The 21,931-nt window shown below is 43.0% G+C and overlaps 2 protein-coding genes across 2 annotated transcripts in view; one reads left to right on the top strand and one right to left on the bottom strand.

Annotated features, from left to right (window-relative positions):
• The window catches only part of LOC135707395 (metastasis-associated protein MTA1-like), a 270,524-nt gene extending 259,181 nt beyond the window's left edge, over positions 1 to 11,343 (top strand). Inside the window, exons 9-13 of the mRNA XM_065229214.1 lie at positions 65 to 327; positions 395 to 913; positions 982 to 1,109; positions 1,171 to 1,286; positions 10,012 to 11,343. Coding sequence (XP_065085286.1) covers positions 65 to 327; positions 395 to 913; positions 982 to 1,109; positions 1,171 to 1,286; positions 10,012 to 10,438 — 1,453 coding nt within the window. The 3' untranslated portion in view covers positions 10,439 to 11,343. The remainder of the gene's footprint in view (positions 1 to 64; positions 328 to 394; positions 914 to 981; positions 1,110 to 1,170; positions 1,287 to 10,011) is intronic.
• Positions 11,344 to 16,336: 4,993 nt separating this feature from the next.
• Positions 16,337 to 18,731, bottom strand: LOC135707125 (traB domain-containing protein-like). Its single transcript, XM_065228854.1, has 4 exons — positions 18,566 to 18,731; positions 18,176 to 18,359; positions 17,620 to 18,116; positions 16,337 to 17,552 (listed from the first exon to the last, which is right to left on the bottom strand). Exons 2-4 carry the CDS (start codon positions 18,279 to 18,281, stop codon positions 16,620 to 16,622), a joined length of 1,536 nt encoding a protein of 511 aa, XP_065084926.1. The 5' UTR covers positions 18,282 to 18,359; positions 18,566 to 18,731; the 3' UTR covers positions 16,337 to 16,619.
• Positions 18,732 to 21,931: the final 3,200 nt, after the last annotated feature.

The raw sequence follows: 21,931 nt of genomic DNA, 5'->3' as shown, positions 1-21,931 counted from the left end.
AGTGGGAAGTCTACTGTTCTGTGGGTGTTCAATATTTGAAACAAATTTCTCCCTCGGTTTGTAGTCCGTCCTTCAAATGTTCCATCGTCAATTGTGGTAAGGAGTTCAAACTGAAAGCACAACTGGCGCGGCACTACGCCCAGGCACATGGAATTCAGATCCGATCTGGATCGCCCCGGCCGATCATGAAGACGCGAACGGCATTCTACCTGTACACTAATTGGACCACGCGGTTATCGAGGCGGCTTTGTAGGCAAATCGTTCGCTCGAAGAAAGCCGCTCGTCAACCCTCGTACTCGATCAACACTGCTGCCGTGAAACAGGAATGTGAGTTACCTTCCTAACCCAATAGTTTCTAATAGTCTTATCCTAAATGCGTTTCTCCGTGTCACAGTCACCGTCGCCGAGGTGGGCAAGAGTATAGCGGACATGCAACGGTTGCTGATCTACAAGAAGCGAGACCGTGGCAGCGTAACCCATATAGCGAACCGTCTCGGCAATCCCGGGCCCACCGTGGGAGATTGGCTCATACTGACCCCCAAGGACAAAATGCCAAAACCGGAAGTGGTTGCATTCCCGAAGCCACCGAAGGCACCCGATGGTAGTTTAATTTACGATCGGATACCAAACAAAGTCGAGGCTGAACCGAAACCACTGAATGCTGCGGCAGCGGCGGCCGTAGCGGCTGCCAATAACCTGCCCGGAGTTACTGTGAATGCAATTGTAGGAGGAGGATCGGTGGCAGTTCCACCGGGAATTCCCACGCTAGGGAGCACGGCAGGAGTGACGGCCGGACGTACTACACCGAATGCAGCCAGCACCGGTCCAGGGATGGTGGCGAGCAGTCCCATTACCCCCACCCCACCTGTTTCCTTGAAGCGACGGAACTACGAGGATGCCAATGGAATCGATGGTAATAAAGCGATTCGTGTAAAGGATTCTGATTATTTCTGTTGGCTAAAATCGTAATTTTCTCTGCAGGTCCGGTTGCACCTCCAACGAAACGACCCAACAAGGATCCGATGCCGTCTCATCGGCCTACTCCCGAGCAGTACGCAGCCATGATGGCCGCAGCGCAGGCAGCTGGACAACCTCTCCCGAGGCATCATGTAAGTTTTTGTTTTTGAGTGGAATCTACGAATATTGAATTTTAATTCCGTTGTTTTTCAGATGAATGGTAAACCAAAAATTGCACAAATGGCACGGACCGGTTCCGGGCGGAAGCAAGTCATAAGTTGGATGGACGCTCCCGATGATGTGTACTACCGATCGACCGAACCTAGCAGGTAAGATGTCACGGATCGGTAATTACGTTGAATCCCAGACCAATGTTTCCGGGATTAAAGATACGAAACTATTTGACCTTTGCACTGTGGTCCAGAAACCGTATTATTGGGTGTATTTTGAACTCATTAATCGTAAGGACCAGCCTATTGTCTTTCACATCAAAAGATTTTCTGAAATAAATGGATACATTTTCAGAAGAATCTATTAATCTGAAACTGATGGTTTTGGCGCATACAAATTATTGCTCCTATAAACGGCTTTTGGACCATTTGATCGGTTCCAAAGGGTGGTTTCCAGCTGAAGCTAATAATTTATAATATGTTTCTTTTGGACTTCATCTGAGGACCCCTTGGACTTCTTACCTTAGGAGAAAATGTTTGACCATTCAAAGCTATACACAAAATTCCTGCTTATAAGAGAATATTTGATTAGATTAGATAGTTAAATGCTGAAGTGAAGCATCTCAACCACTATGTCCCTCCTCCCTCCACTATTCTGGGTTGCCATGGAATTCTACTCAGGCTCATTTAAATTGGAAATCAAGCAAATATGTAACTGTTATGTACATAATAAGTAAAAGATACACCTGTTTGCAAACATGGAATGTTTTGAAATATCTAAGAACACTGAACGAACCGCCTAAACTGGGCCCGGCGAAAGTCCAAAGAGTAGCACTCAGATGACGGCGTAAAAAGAATCGGCATAGGTAAACTAAATGAGCCGACGAAAGCGGGATGATCGGCATCTAGATCAATCAGTGGCTCGACCGGCAAGGAAACAAAAGTGCCCGGTAATGCGGAATCATTTGCCAGGACAAGATCTAGCAAACGTCCATTTCGGTTCGGAAAAGTATTTGCTTGCGTGAACCCGTAAAAGTTAAAACCGTCCAAAAGAGCACAGCAAGCAACCGGCATATGCAAAAGCAGTAGAGGATCAATTAATGGTGTGCCACTGTCTGTAAAGCGTTACTGCAGACCAGCTTGATTGTAGTCACCAAATCGAAAGCGGTAGAGCAGGGACTTAATTGTCAAGAAATTGAGCCTAACGATTCCACATGCTCACGGATGACACTAAGCTTGCTTTGTGGAAGTTCTACGACAATCCACAGCTGTTCCAGTTGACTGGAAATGGGTGACGTACTTACGTAGCTGGCTAGTCTCGTAGATACTGCAATCAGGACTCCGCCCCCGCACGATTTTTGACTGTTTAAGGCAGACCGGTCAGTTCTGAAGACGGAATAGAGTGACCCGAAAAGTTGCGATGAGTAAATTCGGTCGTCCAGGCACGTTTCCGTCAGCACAATCAAATCATATTCGACCTCCGCAACAGCCAGGAAAAACGAGTCGATTTTAGTCCTCAGCCCACGCACGTTTTGGTAGTAGATCCGGAGACCATTCGAGGAGCAATCACGGGAACTAGAAATCGAAAGGACATCAGGTACCGAAAGCTCGGAATCGCTAACATACTCGCTTGAGGTTGCAGGCCGGAAGCCCCCGAAACCATCACCGACCACAGGACCGGGACGATGACGATGACGGAAGTCTGCAGCAAGCGCGACTGGGTCGGGAGGTTCGGAACCTTCCTCAGTGCCTGTTTTAGGGTGTCCCGGATCCGAGGAAGAGCAGGTGGCGGCATAAACCTGCTGGAAGTTGGCAGGACGGATGCATGGATATGATGTGACTAGTGTGGAGGTCGCAGAACCGGAAACACAGCTAGAAGTTGAAGCGGTATCAGGCAAAGGAGAGGCTGAATCGTCAATATACTTGCCAGTAATAGCTGGTTGGAAGACCCCCGACCTACATCTACACTCAGGGTTGAGACGACTATGTAGAGCGCTGGCTGGAATAAGCGCGACTGCGACAGAGAAATCAGGGGCTTCCACAGTGCTATCCACGATGCGTCTCGGTGGTGATGGTGGTGGTCCAGAAGCAGTAGAAGTAGCAGCATTATTCTTGGAAATCGTGGAAATGAGCAGATTCGGGGATAACGAAGACGCATCGTTTAGCCTCGAAGGATTCGGGAGTACCTGCTCAACATTGTTCCATGAATCGTTCTCGATGGCCATTGCCTCCAACCCGCTACGGTCAGCTACAAGGACTCCTCCACCAGTAGATTTACTGGAAATCACAGACACATCAGGCAATAACTGACCATGCTTGAACGAGTCTGATTGAATACTCGCCATAGTGGGTGGGTTGGAAGACCTCCTCTCCACATCCGACAGCAGGTCCGGAACGACTATGGCGAACGAAGGCTACTGATGGCAGGACTGAGGCGGATGGATTGGGGGCTTCCAAGAGGCTTTCTACGGTGCGTTCCGGGTTCCCAGAGGCATCATCACAATGACTAACATAGTCCGAATTGCTGAAAATTTGATCGGTATCAGGCAGTGAATTGTCAATATATTGATTGTGCTTGCCTGTAGAAGCAAGCTGGAAAGACTCCTGATCCATATCCAGCCACAGGGCCAGGACGACTATGCTGAGTGCTGGCAGGAATCGGCACGACTGGGCTGAAGGAACCAGGAGCTTCCAAAAGGCGGTCATAAGTGCTTCTCAACTGGAAACTTTGCACGGGAACACGGAAACTGATCAGGCAAATGACTGTAACTAATGTATGCATACTTGCCTGAAGACGATGCTTGGGAGACCCCACTACCGAACTCGACCGCAGGGCCAGAACGACTCTGATGGCAGGAAATAGAACGACTTTGATGGCGGGAAACAGCTAGCGCGACTAGATCGAGTGTTTCGAGGTCTCCCATAATGCGACAGGCAGTGCGTTCTGGTCTACAGCGCTTCAATTCACAACGCAAAATCCAATTCTGAATCAGCAGACTGGGTCTAGTCTGGAAATGGGAGTTGAGAACTCGGAAGGTCCCGGAATAGGAGAGATCGTGATGGTAGGCGTGTTCAAACGAGGCAACCACATGTTTTTTGAACCGTCTTCAAATTCACGGAACAAAATTCCTTTCGGCCATGTATCCGATCTAAGAGCAGCTTCGCGTAGTTTGGGATCCATTCCGACTTTGTACGAGATGAAGCTCATACGACTGATGTCGGATCCTTTTTTGACTAGCGGCACAACCTTAATCGGATCTTCGGCACTGTACACAACCTTTGACCAGCTTCTCGATTGATTCCAATTTCACGCTTTCATGCAGCTCTGTCATGGTAAATTAAGATCCGGTTTACGATCCTAAACTAAATCTAGGCCTGATTAAAATCCCATCTCCTGGATCGAAACGTTGACGACGATAACACTGCTAAACTTTTTATTGAAGACTGAAAGCCGAAACAGAATGACTAATTCTTCAAGATCTTAAAACTTCTCCGAAGGTTTAGACTTTTCTGAAGTTTTCGGAGCTTCCCTGAAGTAAGTGGAACTACCCTAAAAATCCCTGAACTACAAAAAATGTTCTTTTCCTGAATTTCCTAAAGGTTTTTAAAACGCAATTTTCCAGAAGATAATTGAACTGCCCTGAAGTTTTTTGATCTATCCTGAAAGCTCCCGAAATTTTTCTGATGTTTTCGATACTTCAATCATGGAACTTCCTTTAAAATATCAAAACTTTCCTAAAGTTTCCAAAATGTTCAAGAAGTTCTCGAATTTTCTCCTACGTTTCCTAATTTTTAAAGTAGTTCTCGGAACTTCTCTAGTTCATGAAAATGCTTTGAAATTCTCGGAATATCTTATAATTCTTCGGAACGTCCTGATAGTTCCTGCAATTAATTAATGAACTCTGATCTTCCTCGGAATACTTGGAACATCTTTGTGAATAATGATACTGCTTAAAAATCTGTAAACTTCTCTAAAGTTCTGCTTTGAAGATGTCGGAGCTTTGCTGAAGTTTTCTAAAATTCCCTGAGTTTTTTTTTAACTTCTGTAAAGTTCCTGTAATTTCTTTGAAGTTACTTGAACTGCTCTGAGGTTCTCTGAGTCATCCTGAAGCTCTTGGTACTGCCCTGAAATAAATGGAACTGTCCTAAAAATCTTTTAGCGTTGAAATTCACAAAATATTTCTAGAGTTTTCTAGAATTTCCAGGACTTCTGTGACCTTCATAAAGTATCTCAAAATTATGCTGACGTTCATGGTGCTGTCCTGAATTCATCGAAACTAACGGTCAAGGTTTTCAAACTTCACCCAAAGTATGGACGTCCCTGAAGATATTGTGACCTTCTTAAGATCTCTGAGCTACCCTGATAATCATAAGACTATCTTCTCTGAGTTTCTCGGAACGTCTCTAAAGTTTCCACAATTTTCCTCTAAAGTTTTCTTGACTTACCTGAGGTTCTCCCCTTGGCTAGTTTTTGCACCTTGCACCTTGGTGGGCGGGCTTAATTTCACGCTTTATAGTGGAGTGTTGGAGACGGTAGGTTTATGGCCGGCGTTGCTGGCTCATGCCGCGATATAATGGTGGCATGGGCAGGTGATAGCGATTACTAAGCTTCCCCTCTCTGATGAACCGCTGCATGAGAGAATCATAGCTCTAGTCTGGCAGTGATAGTAAAGGGTGATACGGTCAAAATTTGGTCAAGGGAAAACGCGTGTAAATCGGTGAAATCGTTTATTTAAAAAATCAAATTAAATTTCTTTTTCAAGTTCAATTAGTATAAAATTCAGGAAAAATATTCAGTTAGGCTTCCGCTTTTCCAAATCCGAATTGCCGGGCCTTACGCTTGACACCTGCCATCAGATTTTGTACAGCCACCTTGTCCACCTTCTTCGCCGCAGAAAGCCAGTTTGCCTTGAACTGCTGCTCGCCCTTAGCAGTTTTTTTGGTCTTCTTTAGGTTCCGCTTGACAATAGCCCAGTATTTCTCAATTGGGCGGAGCTCTGGCGTGTTGGGAGGGTTCTTGTCCTTGGGAACCACCTGCACGTTGTTGGCGGCGTACCACTCCATGGCCTTTTTACCGTAATGGCAAGATGCCAAATCCGGCCAAAACAGTACGGAACAACCGTGTTTCTTCAGGAAAGGCAGCAGACGTTTATTCAAACACTCTTTCACGTAAATTTCTTGGTTGACAGTCCCGGAAGCTATGAAAATGCTGCTTTTCAAGCCACAGGTACAGATGGCTTGCCAAACCAGATATTTCTTTGCGAACTTTGACAGTTTCATGTGCTTGAAAACATCTGCTACCTTTCCCCTTCCTTTTGCCGTATAAAACTCCTGTCCCGGAAGCTGCTTGTAGTCGGCTTTGACGTAGGTTTCGTCGTCCATTACCACGCAGTCAAACTTCGTCAGCATCGTCGTGTACAGCCTCCGGGATCGCGCTTTGGCCGTCGTATTTTGTTTATCATCGCGATTTGGAGTCACTACCTTCTTGTAAGTCGATAGTCCGGCTCGTTTTTTGGCTCGATGCACGTTGTAGACGATACACCCAGCTTATTTGCGGCATCTCGGAGAGAGAGGTTAGGGTTTCGCTTGAAACTACCGGCAACTCTCTTTGTCGTCTCAGCGACTTCCGGTTTTCGATTTCCCCCCGATCCAGACTTCCTGGCTGTCGACAAACGTTCCCCAAACACTTTAATTACATTTGTAACGGTTGATTTGGCAACTTTTAGCGATTTTGCCAACTTTGCGTGCGAGTAGCTCGGATTTTTGCGATGCGCGAGCAAAATTTTGATACGCTGCTCTTCTTGCTTGGACGGCATTTTGACAACTGAAGAGTGAATTCCAAAATCAAAATAGGAGCAACATTCTACACACACACACCTTCAAAATGAGGGGTGTTCAGGTTTTTTAAATGCAAAATTGAAAGAAATACGTCAAGTTGATATTGACCAAATTTTGACCGTATCACCCTTTATCACACTTGTTACTCCTTTGTTTGAGAGCCGCGTCGTAGTACGCTTATGTATAGGCACACCCATATTTTTGCGACATAGTGGAAACGTGTGAGCGTAGTTGGAACATATGCCCTATACAATTTAAAAATCAGCTAGGAAGCTAACTTCAAAGTGAAGCATTTTAGTCACTTTAAGATGTCACCTGGATCGAACTAAGATATAATACACATTGATTAATTTTATTTTGGTAAAATAACCCGCTGTGTGCAGGCTGAGTAGATAGAAAGAAGATTGATGACGATTTTGAAGATTTCCTGCAAAAACATGATGCTCGATGCAATTAGATGCGAGAAATGAAAGAAGATTTTTGGAAGATTGATTCGCTAGTGTGAGATTCGTTGAATGTAGAATTGAGATTTAGATGTGTCGCCCCTTCGAAATAACCGTTATTATAAAATAAAGAAATACAATACAATACGTTCAAGGAACTATTAAGCAACATTGTCGTGCATAACGAAATTTAATAGATGATGCAGGATATGACTAAATCCTTATTTCAAGAGCCACATGTGAAAAGGGCATACAAGCTTTTTGTAAACAAACCTTTGTAGGCCCTTTTCTCGCCAACCGACGGTTGCCCACACAAAGCAACAACATCATCGGGAAGAGGAAAGCTTCCCCTACCCGCGTTGGTGTTATATGAGTGGCGAGAAAAGGGCATAAGAACGTTTGTTTACAAAAAGCTTGTATGCCCTTTTCACATGTTGTTCTTGATTTTTGATACCGCTTTTCTTGTAGTTATACTAATATTTTCACAACTTACATATGCTTAAACGCTAGATTTTTTTTCCGAGAAGGATGACTCTATCTAAGATGCAGAAAAATATTTTCTTTGCTGGTGTGAGATGCTCGCACGCTCAGTATCTACTAAAAGGAAGTTTGATGAAGATTTTGAAGATATCATGCACATAAAATAAATCAATTTTTGACGTAGGACTACGTCTGTGATTTCTATATGGGGGTACACTTTGTAAAAACCGAAAATTGAACATGTAACGAAATTATGAAAGATTTTGAACGTTAACAACTCAGCTGCCCCTGCACTAATTTCAATAGTTTCATCACCAATCGATCAGAAATATTTCTACGAATCGATGTAATGCTTTCGACTGTTGATTTCAACAAGAAACTATTGAAAAACTGTAAAAAACTGTATTGTAAATGTCAAGCTTTTCCAAAAGCGTCGAAATAACTAAAAAATCTACCAATTACGTACATGCACTGGCTGCTTCCCCAACACAGTCACCAGAGAAACGTTTGTAGACGAAACATGTCGATGTAGCATTGCTGCTTTCCCAACACTGTCATCAGAGAGTTACTTTTTTCTTGGGATGCCTAAAAGTCCAATTATTAACGATTAATCGTAAAGATTTTTCCAGCTACTCGATTAAATATTTATCGAATTTTCAATTATTCGAGCGCGTAACCGACACCCCTTCTTAATTCTACTCGTTTGATTTAGTACAGTAGAGAAAATAAATAAAATTACTAATTTATCTGAACAGGCATAAATTCACCGAAAAAAATTTTAAGCGTCTTTCTGCTAAAGGCTAAGATTTACCAACTTGTCGAGAGAAGGAGTTTAACGAAAAAAGGGGAGGACCTTTAGCTGGGTTGACACTGATATTCTGCGGCCTTCGAACCTGTCGCAGACACCAGTTCAACCCCTGTCCATCAGCAGATGGGCCGACACTCTTGCGAGTGCTCAATCCCGAAGAATATGGGATTATTCGGTCCGATTTGCGTATCCAGCGTACACGTCATCATCATCTTCCAAAGGCCTTAAGCCTGTACTACCATCGACCCTTCCCAGGGTCACCAATATTTTCCAAAAGAGTTAAATTTCTGAACTTGTCCCAACTAAAATTCATATCAAAAGGTTCTTTTTAGGGCAATACTAAAGAGTATAAACAGAGAGAACCCCGCTCAAATTCCTATTCCTACACAAAATTAACAAAAAGGGTTGTCCCTTATATAGGGCGCATAGGGTTGCCCCTTGTAGTTTTTTGTTATTGCTTATCTTGCTATATCAAGCTAGTTTTAGCTAATTATTTTACTCCGAACCACATGAGCGTTGCCCATTCCACCCCATTGACGAAAAAACCCCGTCGTCCCCTATATAAAGATTATATTTTCGATCTGAAATTTTATCGGTTGCAAGATATTGGCCGTGTAGCTGATAACCCAAGTCTTAATCATAGTCTGCAGAACCCTCATAACACCAATTTTTTTTTCTTGGAAAAAGACGATTTCTATTTTGATGATGATGATGATGATGATAGTGGTCTTCACTTATTGTAGCACCGGAAACTAGTTGGATAGCTGTGGGCTCTCCTCACAATTGAACTTGATCAAGCTTAATAACCTCTGATTGACGTCAGCAAATCGCTGTATGAAGGGCCAAAAACGAATGGATGGATTGATAGGCAATTCGCCTATTCATTCTTTGGGACAGTTAAGAATCTCCTTTCAGCAACTTGATCAGTCAATTGGTCGGAAAAAGAGCCATCCAACAGGAAGATGCCCCAATGAATGGGAAGAAGAGCCCGCCCTTTATCCACGAAATGTTAGCTACAGGGAATTGACATGTTCACTCTCCCCATCCAAATCGCTTCAATTGGGTATTGGTTCATGTAGTTGGAAAAAGATGATTTCTATTTTCCTCGAAAACATCAAACCCTTCGTGTTCTATTTGAGTTAAAACTGGGAAAACATTTTCTTTTTAAATTGAATAAAATTAACTTTTAAAAACAATTAAGATTTCACTAAGCTGCTTCGACTGAATTTTTTTTTTTTCGGAAACACGAAAATCATCAGGTTTTAAAAGTCATCCCCTGATCAAACTGTGTGCTAAATGCTGTTTATTTCCACAGAAAAACCCGCCGCAAAATTCCGATCATCGAGCTGCGGCGTTCGGCGCGGAAACCCTGGCGATGCTTGGCTCCAAAGTATGCGGCAATCATAGCCACCCTGCTGCCACCGGTCACCCCCGTATCGACCGCCGCCGCTGCAGCAGCGGCAGCCGGTATTCCTCAATTATCCGCGACGCTTTCACCTCAGCTGACGGCGCAGCTCACCGCCGTCGGCCAACATCCACACCCTGCCGCCGTCGCAGCGAACCTTAATCTCAACTCGAACATGGCCGCGGCCGCTTCAATGGCCAGTGTTCACCCGCTGGCGGCCCAGCTGATCGCCGGCAACAATAGCAGTAGCACCAGCAGTAACAGCGGTAGCACAAACATCAATAGCAGTAGTAGCAATAAAGCGAACAGTGATCTACAGGTTGTAATCCTAGACTGACCCGAACCTCCGAAACATCTGCAACAGAATCAACAACCACACCCGGCGTCGATGCCGTCGCAGCAGCAGCAACTACAACAACAACATCAGCAACAGCCGCCGCCACATCCATACACGATGGAAGCACTGCTCAATTAACTCGTAAAATAAAAAAAAAAAACACAGAAACAAAACATTAAGCAAGCTCTAAATAATGAAGAAGAAAGAAATCGTTTTCGTTTTTTCTTTTCGATTTTATCTTAATTTTAGGACGCGAGGATGTTGAAATATAGCGCCTCAAAAAACTATTTAAAATAATAATAAAATGTAAACTATTGATGCTCTGTGAGACAACAAAACCGTAGTAGCAAAAACAAAAAAGGATGGAAAAAACAAAAGAATGATGATAGTGACAATGCGTCAAGTGTTGTTTGAAGCGGAAGAGTGGAAGAGAGAATAAAAAAAGCTAACAGTAAGAAACTTTAGTTGCATGTGGGGAAAACAAATTGTGACCATGGACAGAGGAAATTATGTGAGAAAACATCCTGCTGTTGGCAGGATGATGGAATGTGAGTTAAAATATATTTTTTTGTAAAAAGTAATTACAAACATCGCTCCCTCTTAATTAAGAGTAAACTTCTTAAAATAAATGCAAAAATGAACGAAGAAAAATTCAAACCAACAAAAAAAAAAAATCTTGAATAAATGATTCGTGACACGAGAAAGAAAATGATAATAAGCTAAACTCAATTCACTACAAACTTTAGAAGAATACAAACAAAAAGGCAGGAAACAAAGGAATGCACGCAAGAAGGAAAGGAAGGAAACACTGGTGTGAGAAGCAGGAATATCATTGATTTTTTTCCATCTCTAATTGAAAAGTGAAACCCTCTCTCAAAAATAAACAAGCAACTATTGAAAAACAATCCACCGGTTTCGGATGTGCCTTTTGTTTTTCGTGTGTTAAATATCACTGAATTTCAGCGGCTGCGGGTGGAAATCCAGGAAAAGCGTTGAAATTTCTCGCGAGCTTAGGTGGGGCAGGTACTCTTATTTTGTTTACATCATTTGAAACAATAGAATAGTGGTGGGCGTTGGCCTGATTTGGATTTTTCAGATATAATCCTAAATAGGACCTAGATTATTTAATATTCTAGTAACCTCAAGTCCGTGCTCTGTCACAATGTTTCATTGTGATTAATCAACACTCAAAGGGGTAAAATATCAAATTTGGGGTGAATTTGAAAGAAAGGGAACTTGGAGTGTAGAGCGCACTGCCCACTGGACGATTCCGAAGCCTGGCCAAGTGAGTGGGGTATAGGTTTATTTGATTGAACGTCATTTCCATTTTATATATTTATACATTCAAACCATTGGCATTTGACAACGTGCCCACACATCATTTGTTCATCGATATAAAATCCGCATACGATACAATCGATCGAGATCAGCTATGACAGATTATGCACGAGTACGGATATCCGGATAAACTGACGCGATTGGTCAAGGCAACGATAGATCGAGTGATGTGCGTTGTATCGGGGACACTCTCGAGTCCCTTTGAATCTCGAAGGGGGTTACGGCAAGGTGATGGACTTTCGTGTCAGCTATTCAACATCGCGTTAGAAGGTGTGATCAGAAGAGCTGGGATAGACACGAGTGGCACGATCTTAAGGAAGACCATCCAGCTTCTTGGCTTCGCCGATGACATCGACGTCATGGCACGGAACTTTGAGACGATGGCGGAAACCTACATCACACTGAAGGCTGAAGCTAGGCGGAATGGGCTTGCCGTCACGCATCGGAGACGTAATACATGAGACGAAGAGGTTCTAGGAAAGATAATTTTAACCTCTCACCCCGAGTTCAGATTGACGGTGGCGAAATCGAAGTGGTCGATAAGTTCGTGTATTTGGGCTCACTGGTGACCACCGAAAATGATACCAGCAGAGGAATTCTAAGACGCATTATGGCAGGGAATTGTGCCTACTTTGGACTCCGGAGGACACTCCGGCCGAATAAAATTCGCCGCCGCACGAAGTTGACTGTCTACAAGACGCTGATTAGACCGGTGGTCCTCTTCGGCCACGAGACCTGAACTATGCTCGTGGAGGACCAACGCGCCTTTGGTGTTTTCGAACGGAAGGTGTTGCGTACCATATATGGTGGAGTGCAGATGGATGACGGAACGTGGAGGAGGCGAATGAACCACGAATTGCACCAGCTGCTGGGAGAACCATCCATCGTCCACATTGCAAAAATTGGGCGACTACGGTGGGCTGGGCACGTCGTAAGAATGCCGCACGACGACCCAGTGAAAATGGTTCTCGAAAGCGACCCAACAGGAACAAGAAGAAGAGGCGCACAGCGGGCAAGCAGACTACGAGGCTGGCTAAGTGTGGCCATGGATCGAGTAGAGTGGAGACAGCAGAGGACAACAAGGCCTTAGCCTGATTGGAAAGTTAAGGTTGTTTTTTGTGATATCTTGAAATCCTTGCCATCTAGAAAGTTGCTGTTTTCGGCAAAGTTGTTCATAGGAGCAAGACCTAATAGTTGATGGACAGAAGTTCGGATGTTTCCCACTACGTAGAGCTAGTATGCTTGAATTTTGATTCCCTTGTTTATATCATATCTTGATATTTTTCCGATATAGGAAGTTGCTGCCTTTGGTGAAGTTGGTCATTGGATCAAGACTAAGGTGGACAAGAAAACCAACCTGTACACACATGAACTGGTACGGTCCTCAAAATCGCAACACGTGTGAACGAATGGTGCACACCGTGTAAAGTTTTCATTTCGTTTACACGGTAAACGAAACTGAAACCAAAACTGGGCCTCGGTTTCGAAAACACAACCGAATCCATCAGCACCGTTCACACGTGTAAACGAGTTTGGGGTCGGGTGTATGGAATATCAACCACGAATTCGGTTCAGTTTTTTGCAAACCGAACCTGGTTTTTGCTGAACATGGTTAAACGGTTGGGCGAAGAAGCTGTAAATGGAGGTGCAGTGCTGCCGAATGTGCAAGTGAATGAAAACTTAGATGATCAAAATTCAAAGTGCCAAACTGTCAAATACCCCACAATATGGGTATTTTTGGAATCGTCGTGACATGTAGGAACCGGAAATTGATGCCTGACGCCATTTTGAAATCCAAGATGGCGGCTTCCGGTTGGAGAAAAACTGGGAAATACTGTCAAATACCCCACAATATGGATATTTTTGGAATCGGGATGACGCGTAGGGATCGGAAATCGATTTCTGACGCCATTTTTAAATCCAAAATGGCGGCTTTCGGTTAGAGAACAACTGAGAAATACGGTAAAACCCCCACAATATGAGTATTTTTGGAATAGGTATGACGGGTAGGGTTTGGAAAGCGATGTCTGACGCCATTTTGAAATCCAATATGGCGGCTTCCGGTTGGAGAAAAACTGGGAAATACTGACAAGTACCCCACAATATAGGTATTTTTGAAATCGGGATGACGTGTAGCGACCGTAAATCGAAGGAAGTCTGCTGGGTCGTTTTCTATACATCATCTACACTTCCGACATTCCTCCCCTCGGAGACGGTTGCGTGTTTTTCCTGTTCGCAGATGATACCGCAATCACCGTCAAAGGAAGAATGCCTCGCGAAATAGCAAACAAACTTCAACGATGCCTTGACACTGCCTGGTAGAAAATCAAAATCAATGCCACTAAAACTCAAACAATTATGTTCCTCCATCGGCAATCGCCCAAACTAAAATCGGCTCCTTCTTGTACTGTAATCATGGATAGCACAAGGGTTGAGTGGTCCGCCGAAGTAACCTATATCGGGATTTTGTTTGATGAAAAGCTCTTTTTCTGGTCCCATGTAGATAAAAACGTAGGCAAGTGTTTTCCCTGGGTTAGGTGTCTGTATCCGCTGATTTGCCGTAGATATCGCTTCTCAATGGTGAACAAACTGGCCGTCTACAAAAAAATCATAGCACCTGCGATCTTCAACCCAGCTCCGGTGTGGGAATCATGTGCTCAAACTCACAGGAACAAAATCCAAATAGCTCATAACAGAACCTTGAGGATGATCCTTGATCGTCGAATCGAAACTAGAATTTCAGACCTAGAAGCGAAAATTCTCAAAATTGATCCAAGAATTGATGAAATTAAGACTAGATTTGTGAAGAAATGTATTGTAAATGGGTATTTTTCTCTCATCGGAAGTCGTCATCTTGGATTTCAAAATGGCGTCAGACATTGATTTCTGGTCCCTACCCGTCATCCTAATTCTAAAAATACCCATATTGTGGGGTATTGACAGTATTCCCCTGTTTTTTCTCTAACCAGAAGTCGCCATCTTGGATTTCAAAACGTCATCAAACATTGATTTCCGGTCCCTACAAGTCATACCAATTCTAGAAATATCCATATTGTGGGGTATTTGACAATTTTTCCCAGTTTTCTCTAACCGGAAGCAACCATCTTGGATTTCAAAATGGCGTCAGACATCGATTTCCAGTCCCTACCCGTCATCGCGATTCCAAAAATACCCATATTGTGGGGTATTGACAGTATTTCTCTGTTTTTCTCTAACCGGAAGTCACAACCTTGGATTTCAAAATGGCGCCAGACATCGATTTCCGGTCCCTACACGTCATCCCGATTCCGAAAATACCCATATTGTGGGGTATTGACAGAATTTCACTGTTTTTCTCTAACCGAAAGTCGCCATCTTGGATTTAAAATGGCATCAGACATTGATTTCCGGTCCCTACACGTCATCCCGATTCCGAAAATACCCATATTGTGGGGTATTGACAGTATTTTCCTGTTTTCTCTAACCGGAAGTCACCTTGGATATCAAAATGGCATCAGACATTGATTTCCGGTCCCTACTCGTCATACCAATTCTAAAAATATCCATATTGAGGGGTATTTGACAATTTTTCTCTGTTTTCTCTAGCCGGAAGCAACCATATTGGATTTCAAAATGGCGTCAGACATCGATTTCCGGTCCCTACACGGCATCCCGATTCCAAAAATATCCATATTGAGGGGTATTTGATAATTTTTCTCTGTTTTCTCTAGCCGGAAGCAACCATATTGGATTTCAAAATGGCGTCAGACATCGATTTCCGGTCCCTACACGGCATCCCGATTCCAAAAATACCCATATTGTGGGGTATTGACAGTATTTCCCTGTTTTTCTCTAATCGGAAGTCGCATCTGGGACTTCAAAATGGCGTCACTCATTGATTTCTGGTCCCTACACGGCATCCCATTTCTAAAAATACCCATATTGTGGGGTATTTACAGTATTTCTCTGTTTTTTCTAACCAGAAGTCGCCATCTTGGATTTAAAAATGGATTCAGACATTGTTTTCCGGTTCCTACGCGTAATCCCGATTCCAAAAATACCCATATTGTGGGGATTTCACAGTATTTTCCAGTTTTTCTCTAACCGGAAGTCGCCATCTTGGATTTCAAAATGACGTCACTCATTGATTTCTGGTCCCTACACGTCATCACAATTCCAAAAATACCCATATTGTGGGGTATTGACAGTATTTTCCAGTTTTTAACTACCCGGATGTTGCCATCTTGGATTTCAAAATGGTGTCAGAAATCGATTTCCGGTCCCTACACGTCATCCCGATTATAAAAATACCCATATTGTGGGGAATTTGACAGTATTTCCCAGTTTTTCTCTAACCGAAAGTCGCCATCTTAGATTTTGAAATGGTGGTGGTCATAAATTGTTGGTATGGGTAAGATGTTTTGAGAGGGTCTTTTAGGACAGATTCGAAGAACGTACGCGATCGAAAGTTACAAAGCTACACAAATCCAGACGTTTGGTTCGGAAATTTCGGATTAAACAATCCAAAACTACCCATGGGTCGATTACTTGAATAATTTTATTACACCTACAATTTAATATTTTGTTACCCGATAAATAATGTTATTTCAAAACATATGATGATTTTGATTTGCATTCTTCTTTGTTATATGAACGGAACAATTCCAACGATGTAATCCTATAGTAATTGTGTACCTATCACTGTGTACAGTCGAAGTTCGGAAGAGACGTGCTGCAGTATCAGGAAATACTTTCAATTTTTAATCAATGTAGTGTAGTGGTTCGGTCAAAATCTTAAAAAAAATAAACCTCACAAACTGAAAACTTCTCAAAAATCCTCGAGCACCAAGCAGTAAACCACCGATCATAACCACTTGCTCAACCTTGGTCGTACGAACCGGAACACACCGTAAGCGCACAGTCCCAGTGTACCGTACTTTAGCACAAATTTAGCGGCCTTATGGCTGAAACTGGCCGGCGGAATGGTCACGATGGAAGCAATGGCAGAACTTTCGACCTTGCCCCAGTGTCTTACAATTCCGGCAGCGTGACCGATTCCTACGACTCCAACCACGTTGACCGGTCGGATGCTTCCATCCGGATGCTGCTGAGGCAACGCGGCCACCTGAAGCGAATGACAAAGGTAGAGATCACGTTCCTGGACGAACACCCTGCCGAAGGCGGGAAATTCTCCCGCCATCTCCAGCATGATTTCCTCCAGAAGGTCTTTCTGTTTGCATTGTTCCACCTCTTCGGCGCTGATGTCATCGTCCATGATCAGCAGCTTTGGGATCAGCTTCACCGTTTGCCATAGCGACAGCCCTCGCAGGGCTCGCTGCAGGGTAATGTTGATCTGTCGATCACCCAGTTGGATCAAGCAGTTTGGAATGCGTGAAGCCTCGTTCACGGCACGGCGGAATTCGCCTCCCGGAGCCATTCCGAGTTTCTTCGTGATTTTGGCGCTCATATTGAGCAGAAGAATGTAAAACAGTCCATTGACGGTTCCGTTCGACTTGACGATGCTTTGAATTTTGGCCAGATTGATGTCCTTCGCTTCTTCGAGAAGTGCTTTTTCGTCGTACTTGAGAATGTGCACCCGGGAGGGGCACAGCTCAAGCATGACTACGTTTGGCTGGACGTTTCGCATTACCAGGGAGACATCGTTGCAGGAATTTTCACTGAAGTGAGCCGTTCCAACAAGGTAGACCTTGCTACCCTCAGGGGTGGTCAACAATGTGACCGTATCTGGAAGATTTTGATCGAATTCCTTCATGGTGCTGTAGATTTTGATTGTGTCCTAGCGAAAGTTGACAAGGGTTAAACAGTGACTAACTGACTAAAATGGGACCATGGAAGAAACTTACCTTCTGACTTTGACTGTGCCCTGGTTCCGTCTGCTGGTCGTCATCTACCGGCAGCAGAGAAACATTGTGCGTTGTGTCCTTGGAATCCTTGGTCGTAATACTATCGTCGCCACCCCCGGTGCCACTAGCCAGCGAAGGCTTTGGAGCTGTGACGCTCGAAGAAGTCGCTCCAGCAGCAACACTCACCTCCTCATCGCTCAGCAATGCCGAAGCCTCATCAGAACTGGACATGAAGGAAAGCGTAGAGCTTCCGTCCGCGGATCCTACCATACTCATATCCAAACTAATCGTGCTGAGAGTGCTATCTAGAGTTTCATTGTTCAGCGATTTGGAAGGACTCTTGTGTTGTTGTGGAGTGCTGCTCGTGTTGTTTAGGTTGTTGTTCTTCAAACTGTCCAGCAATAATCGGGAAGACTCACGAGGATCCTGACTCTTTCGCTGCTGGGTCGGCTTCAACAGTTCGTTCCACTCCTGTGAAATGTTCACGTTTTCGATGTCTGTAAAGAAGTAATTTTCAATCAAGCAATTCTGAGCACCATTCGTGATACTGTTTTACCTGATTCCGTCAGAGAGAAATCTAGCTTTTCCGGACTGAGAGACGAGTTGATGGTATCGTCCAGTGCACTGTTGTATTCGGATGCAGAACTGATCGGGGAGGACATTTTATGCACTTTCTATTGTACCTTTCCTCTTGCGCTTTGTGTCCCAAACCAAATTTCGTCCAAAAATCCACTTAATGACTAGGTATATGAAAAAGAAGAAAATTCCAAAAATTAGCCGCCTTCACTTGATTTATTACAATAGATTTCATCAGATGGAACGTAAAAAAAAAAAACAATCCACGTAATCTATTTGCTACTAGTCTAGTTTAATGATTAGACTTGATTCAAGAAGCAAAGGCAAAAACAACAAAAAAAACCGAGGAATTTGCGTTCAAAATACTTACAATCCGTGGATGGAGATAACTGATTTCCAGATTCTACGATGTCCAGCGTTGTTGCGGCTTATGTTCGCTGATAGTTTACGCTTAAATGCGAGATAAAACAGGGTATAAAATAAAAATTTCTTTCGCGACACACAAAAATGCTTTTCCGCAGCAGTAAGCCAGCAACAAATCGTTTCACTCTCTTCGGGAAAAAATTCTCTCTCGCAGTTCCAAAACATCAACATCAACTGACAGATGTAGATGATATTCCCACTGCAGGGGTGAAATCGATGTTTACGTCGGGGTTTGAAGCGATGCGCCATTGCTGGCGGGAAGCTGTAACTTTGTTTGAAATGGCCGGTAAAATCGACAGTGAGCATGCATAAGGGCCTATACGCGATGATCGATTCTCTTCGTCGATTTTCTCTTTTGTTAATAACTCGCTAGATTTAACGTTTCTCGATGCGTTTGCTGTTGCTTTTGATAGCCAATACAACCTGTTACTACTCTGCATTGCACAAATTCTAGAAAATTGTTTCGCCTAGCTGTAGCAATGCAAAGAGAAAATCGATGAAGAGAATCGATCATCGCGTATTCGCCCTTATGAATGCTCACTGTCGAAATGCACAGTTGCTATAGTAAAATCCAACCAATTACCGGCCACCCGTGGCGCTGTTGTCGTAGCGGTGATAAAAATGCAACCCGGGGGCAATTTGACAACTCCAGTATATTGCCAATGTACCCCGACAATTTGGTGCTGGTGGTTCTGTCAAACTCACAAGTTTCAAAAGGGTTATCTGAATAGGGCGAATACGGGAATGATAAACAATAAATAAAATTTAAGCTTGAAATTCATCTCATTGTCGCGCGCCAACCAAACCGGAACGCGCGTCGCACTTCAAAATTAACATAAGTGACATAGGAAGTTCAGTGATGCCAGCGAGAAATGTTGTTTTGGTTTTTCAGTTGTATGTACAGTGTGTCTTTGAGTAGAACAACCAAAAGTTTAAACATATGATTTGTAAAACGAAAATATGTGATTATCATCAAACAAATAAGAATTGAGCGAGGATCCTGTCGGTGATTTCGACGCTATTGGGTACTAACTTAAAAAAAGTACAGTGGTGAACTTTATGCGTCTTTCTAAGGCCTTAAATGCATTTAGCTAAATATGTAATATATCATGCAATTTGACTAATTTTCAATTTCAGCAGTTTACTTTACTTACCCCATAAGAGAAACCCGGGAAAGTAAACATTTTTCATTTTAGAGGTCCAGGACAAGCCTTCATTGCACATCTATGCTCAAAGCAATAATCTGAAGGATAATCAAATTCAAGAGCAAAAAATAACTGAAGAAAGCAAAGTATTTTTATTGCCATTCGATGATATAATAAGATGAAACTCGGTTCAATTTGTATGGATTTATTTCATTTCAAACGAAAATTATAAATTAGCTCTTTTCATATGGCATTCTTTTCTGTTGTGTTCATGGTGAAACAAAACGTTGGTTTTCCATAGAGAAATGCCGTTGCGGCGATGAAGGACAATCCCTTTGTTTACGACGTGTGGTGACATCTACTATTTGCAAATGGGTACGTGAAACTAAGGTTATCTGTCACCTTGCCGGGGACTTGTGAAAATGTAAACATCTGTCAAACGTGACTCACATCAGAATGTTCACTTTTTAAATTGAAAATTTGTCTTGTCTTGGTACGTTTTTGGTGGTCAAAAAGCTTGTAGAATTGTAGGAAAAGAGTGTCCTTCTTCAAAGTGACAAATGACTACAATGATATCACTGCTTGCAATCAGGAAAATAGTTGAATTTTTAGACTTTGTAAACACAAGCTCCACCGCTTAACATTCTCATTGTTGTTGTAGGATCGTTGCATTATCCCGGGATGCCACGAGAACAAATTTCAACTTTTTCGAGTTCCGAATTCAGGGAGCAACAAATTCGTGCAGTGGAGAAAGGTTGGCACTGTTTACGGATCAGAAGAATATAAGTTCCAAAGTTTGTTGTCCATCCCGGTAATTTGGGATTAATTTCATGTGGCCGCTCCCCAGGATGGGAACTTTGCAGAACAAATCCATTCCCCTCAATTCTTGCTTTGCTGCTGATCTACTGGTGTAGCCCAGGCCCAGGTATCTAAATCCGCTAGCACGGAGTCCCCAACATCATCCAGTATATCCAGCAGACTGACTTGGACGTCGATTTCAATCATACAAAACATAACCTAAATAATATCGGTGCATCAAAAAACGCATTTTCATTATCTTTCAATGACATTGCAATGAAAATTAATATAACATTAAATTATTCGACAAATTTCCTACATGTATCGTATCTGCTCGTATCTCACTATTTTGAACTATAATAGTACGTTCAAACTACAGAGTTATAACATGTTATAGCGCTATCTTGATGGTGATTTCTGTGTTGCTATTATTTGACAACCGTTATAACATGTTATAACTAACAGCGCCGGTGGTGTAGTGGTAAGCGTGATTACCTCTCATCCCAGCAGGCCTGGGTTCAATACCAGTCGGCGCCGCCGGGATGTTCTGAGGCATAACATCTCTGCTCACGCCTTCCTTCGGATGGGAAGTAAAGCCGTTGGTCCCCGGTTCATGAGTTGATGGGTCGATAGGTAGGGTCCAGGTGTGGGAGCTGTCTTCCTGGCACGTCGGCAGCATTGGTGCTCAGCACGGAAAACAAGATCGACGGAAAAAACAAACCAAAGGAAAAAAAAAAAAAAACATGTTATAACTGCTCAGTTTGGACAGCGCTTAACGGAAAAAAAACGAAGCAAAACGTAGGACAAAATCCCTAACGATGCATTTGTCTCGTGTATAATGATCCGTCTATGGAGCATTAGAGTGCAATGACAAATTTTCTACATGTACACACTAAGATTTTTTTACAGGAGTCAGTATTTTTTTTACTGGGTTTTTGAATTGCTGAAAAAGTCGGTAAAAATTCAAATGCCCGTTATCCGTAAGGAATCAATGCAATCGACCAATTTTATTTTTTATCATTAAATGGAGTTAACAGAACTAAGTATGTACAAGTTCAGAACAAATTTTCTCATTAATAAATTTTCCACAGATGTTTAAACTTTTACCGAACAGTTCCGCAATTCAAAAACTCGGTAAAGCCGTACTGACTCGATAACTGTGTATCATTCATAATAGTGATCGTATCTCACTATTTTGAATTTTTTTTCATTCAATCTCTGAAATTTGAACCGTCTGTCATAAATTTATAACCATCAACTACTGTGTTACCTGACTTATAACGAATATACGTTGTATACGAGTACCCCGAATACAACGTATAGTTCGTCTAATCTTACATTGCAAATGCTATGCAAAATTAGATGAGTCA

Source organism: Ochlerotatus camptorhynchus, unplaced genomic scaffold (genome assembly GCF_037179485.1).
Source record: "Ochlerotatus camptorhynchus isolate MF236.1 unplaced genomic scaffold, CSIRO-AGI_Acam_v1.1 ptg000024l, whole genome shotgun sequence".
Taxonomy (NCBI): Eukaryota; Metazoa; Arthropoda; class Insecta; order Diptera; family Culicidae; genus Ochlerotatus; species Ochlerotatus camptorhynchus.
This window is presented reverse-complemented; position numbering and strand designations above follow the sequence as displayed.